The following is a 3,956-nucleotide window of genomic DNA, read 5'->3' on the forward strand; positions in this document are numbered from 1 at the left end:
TTATTAAAGGGAAGACAGTGTTGGTTTACGGATTTACAATATCGTATTTCTTTTTTACAGAAATTCCTAAAAATAAACAGAAAATAAGACCAGAACGCATGGAAGCATTGAGCACAGTAAATGTACCCGGAGTCACATATCGAAAAGCAGGACACTGTTAGTGCACTTTATCCTAATTACAAAAGCGAAACTGATAGAGATATTTTAATCCTATAATATTTGGTGGGTTACCGATATAATATAAAGAGTTGTTGGGACAAAAGATTACAAGATCAAATCATACACAACTTTATCTTAAGAGAGTTTAACAAAAGGATAGAACAACATTAAATTTGTAAATACGTCATTGGAGAAATTAAAACTCTCCTATAGACGCATAGCAAATCGGAAATACAGATAACTTAGCTATTAGAGGAGCATAAATTTCCACTATAACTGAGTACTGAGACAAAAAATGCAGGAAATGTAGATATTTTATTGTGACAAAGAAAACGCTTGAAGTTAATTGAAACGGCTTTAAACGAAAGATAGAATCAGGACATGATGGAATATTGGCTGTTTCATTCCGAAGTTTTTTGTTGCAGTAAAACGGATCGCTAAATTTATCATATATTTGTTGGAGCGGAAACATATGCAGAGGAAATATTTTATTCAGTGGAATATCTATTTTGATCTCTTATTAATATGTAATAGTCACAAAATAGAACTGTTCATAAATGAAGATTGTTTAGTTGTCTAATAAAAGGTCTTTAAATGAAGATATGGGAAGTCAGTCTGTTAACTTGTATTTAAAACATTTTAAGGGTTTAGCTTATACACAAAGTAGCAAAATTGTTTGAAGGAAACGTAATTTTAACTATTACTTTTCATGAAACGTGTAAAACTTCGTTTTGATAAACGATGTCTGGATTATCTGGCATTGGGGTATTTTGGGCGTTTTCTTCCTTTATTTCTTCTGTCATTTCGTGTGTTGGCCTCTTTATGCCTTACTGGATAACGGGACAGATGTTTGTTCAAATCAATGGAAAATCTGGTCAAACTGTTCCGGTACATTTTGGAATATTCCGTCGGTGTAACTATCCGGCGATAAATACCGACGGTGAGCTAACGATGGTACTGGAATGTGGCCGGTACACGACATTTACGGACATTCCGAGCGCATCATGGCAGATAGCCATTATTGTGATTGGGGTGGCATGTGGAATGTGTATGCTTGTCTCATTAACGGCCTTGTTTGGCATCTGTGCGAAGGGCGTTATTATCCCGACGGTGGCACGGTCGGCGGGAATTCTTCAAATGTGTTCAGGTTATTTTTCTGTTAAGAATGGTTAAGAATGTTTCCAGAGCTAAACACTTGTTAAATGAACAGTTGATACGTTAAAAAGAAATAGCTCCAATTACTTGATCAAATATTTTGTTGCTGTCAAGATAAGATATGAAGTTTGTTGTTTTTCCCTGGAAGGTTCAATGTTGTTTTTTTCAAAACTGTTAGTCTGTTTCCCTGCGGCATGTGGAGAAAAAACATTATGCATTAACTGCACGTAGTGCATACTGCCTGCAGTAACAGATGAATACTAATTAAAACGTTGCTATAGAAACTCAACAAAGGGACAAAGAGATATGAAATATGAAGGTGTTGATGTCTCAGATTGGACTTTCCACCACTTTTATTTCAGATCAATAACTGATACTGTAATAAATGGCCATGTGTATGAAATTCTCAAAACTTCCAATTTTGTATTTTTGTTTTGTTTTTAGTTTGTGAAACATATTCTGATACAGATATTATGTAACAGATTTATGCATTTTGAGTTCCCTTAGATTCAGTACGTTAAAGAATTATATAGCCTTAACTTTTACTCGCTTGTACCATTTAAATTGTTTTTCTTCTGTATTTTTGCAGGTTTATTAATGGCATCTGGTGTTGGTATTTATCCAAATGGTTGGGACAGTCCCGAGGTGCAGCAAGCCTGTGGATATGCTTCCAAATCATATCATCTAGGTAATAGAGTTTTACAATATTACATATTTACATATTATAAACAAATATTCATTCATACATTAGCCAATCTTCATATAGGATAATTATCTTTGGTCAGAAACTGACCAAGTCCCCTATTAGTTTAAATGTTAGTAGGTCATCGTGACCTCGATTAAATTGCTTTATTGAACCGATCTTTTTATATTGTTTTAGTGTTTTTAATGACCGGAAAGGGCTCAGCTCTCGCGTCATAACAGGTTTTGCATTGCAACTTATCGATATTATTTATAGTTTTTTTTATGGCCACATATATATGTATATACTTATTTCGTTTCCAACTTACCCTTTCAGGTGACTGTACACTATCTTGGTGTTTCTACATGACCTCTGTTGGGACAGGAATTACTCTGATGTGCTCAGCTCTCGCATTTCACTCGCCTAAACGGAAACAAGTTCTTGCAGGATATTCTCTGTAGCAGGAGTTACCATTTTGTGTTCCGTACAAGCTTCCCATGCACCTAAACAAGAAAAAGTCGTTACAGCGTAGGCGTTTTCACATGATATAATAGGCAATAGGAACCGGAAACGACTATGCAAAACACTTAAGATGGCGCTTTGCCTCTACTGATCTCATTTTTACAAATGGGTTTTATATTTTAGCTTATTATAGCTAGACGTATTTGATACAACATGTGGAATTTATCACAACACGAACAATATATGTATATCTGAAAGCTACACAAGCGATCTGCAGTTGACAGGAGAGGTCTAAGTGTTCAAACGCATGTCAAATTTGGTAGACTTCAGACTTTTTGTTAGGTTTTATGCAGTATATCTAAACCAACGCAGTTATATAACAAGTTGTGGTATCAATCTCAACAATTTATTCTAAACTTTACATTTTTGGTTTACGGCGGCTTCTTGATCCTACTGAGAATAAATAACTTACTGAGGGGCACATTGAGTCCTCCTCTGCCATCAAAAGCTGGAAAGTCACTATATAACATATGACACGAAAAGCATTATAAATAACGGCATTGTGAGCCTTTAATGGTAGAGTGTCCGAATTGGGTCGCTATATGCTTGTTTTTCATTGTTGGTGGGTCTGTGTTATTAGAACGTGGTAGGCTAATCTTTGTCCTTGTTTTATGGAATGACACAATGGAAGTAGAGAGAGGAAATTTTAAACTATAAATAGTTTTTGTTCTTTTTTAATGTATGACTAAAATAAGTAAAATAACTAAGTGTGACCTTGACCTTGAAGCGAGCCATCCAGAACATGCGCTCTGCACGTCGTCTCGATGTGGTTTACAAAGCAAAATATCGGGATCAATAGTTCTCGCACATTTCATACACATTTTAGTAGCGTTGATTAAAAAATTATGTTTAACGTTTAACAAAAAATTTATTCAAGAGAAAAACCACTGTTTGAGATATATTATTACGATTCTGACACGATACTTATGATTGTTATATACATCTTTATCGATATCTACCAAATATTTGTTTCAATTCCTGTGCGCCCCTAGCGCCGACGTTTGACACTATGACGTAATAACTGTGATGTACAATTAATGATTTGTTTTAAAGGAACATAAATCAGGTCGTGTTAAAATGGACACCATATTCCCAATTTCTTTTAGCTTTTTACACGTTGTATGCTAGAACAACGTTAACGCATGTTTGTTTCTTGTTATAATATCAGCTGAATCCCTCGGAATACATTGGTACCCACGCCCTACCGGGTTCGGACACCAACTAATGCCACAGAATTATAACATGAAAGAAAAATGCGTTTTCGCTACATAAAAGGTGTTCGTCTTGCTAAACCCGAAAATGATATTTTCGTTTGCTCGAACGCAACATCCTTGTCGAAATAAATGTAACCACAGAATAAATCCTTCGTATTAGTCAGACCAAAACAGGTTCTGACCTGAAAATGTTGTTGTAACTTATCAGATAAAATTGTATATGT

At 35.1% G+C, this 3,956-nt stretch overlaps 1 protein-coding gene across 1 annotated transcript; it reads left to right on the top strand.

Moving 5' to 3' along the window:
* Positions 1-436: 436 nt before the first annotated feature.
* On the top strand, positions 437-3,350 carry LOC123555336 (LHFPL tetraspan subfamily member 6 protein-like). The gene is made up of 3 exons (XM_045345989.2): positions 437-1,306; positions 1,904-2,002; positions 2,333-3,350. Exons 1-3 carry the CDS (start codon positions 901-903, stop codon positions 2,455-2,457), a joined length of 630 nt encoding a protein of 209 aa, XP_045201924.2. The 5' UTR covers positions 437-900; the 3' UTR covers positions 2,458-3,350.
* Positions 3,351-3,956: the final 606 nt, after the last annotated feature.

Source organism: Mercenaria mercenaria, chromosome 7 (assembly GCF_021730395.1).
Source record: "Mercenaria mercenaria strain notata chromosome 7, MADL_Memer_1, whole genome shotgun sequence".
Taxonomy (NCBI): domain Eukaryota; kingdom Metazoa; phylum Mollusca; class Bivalvia; order Venerida; family Veneridae; genus Mercenaria; species Mercenaria mercenaria.

Coding starts and splice junctions, on each gene's coding strand:
- LOC123555336 (XM_045345989.2), top strand. CDS start 901: ATGTCTGGATTATCTGGCATTGGGGTATTTTGGGCGTTTTCTTCCTTT. Junction 1,307..1,903: donor AATTCTTCAAATGTGTTCAG/GTTATTTTTCTG, acceptor GTATTTTTGCAG/GTTTATTAATGGCATCTGGT. Junction 2,003..2,332: donor TTCCAAATCATATCATCTAG/GTAATAGAGTTT, acceptor TTACCCTTTCAG/GTGACTGTACACTATCTTGG.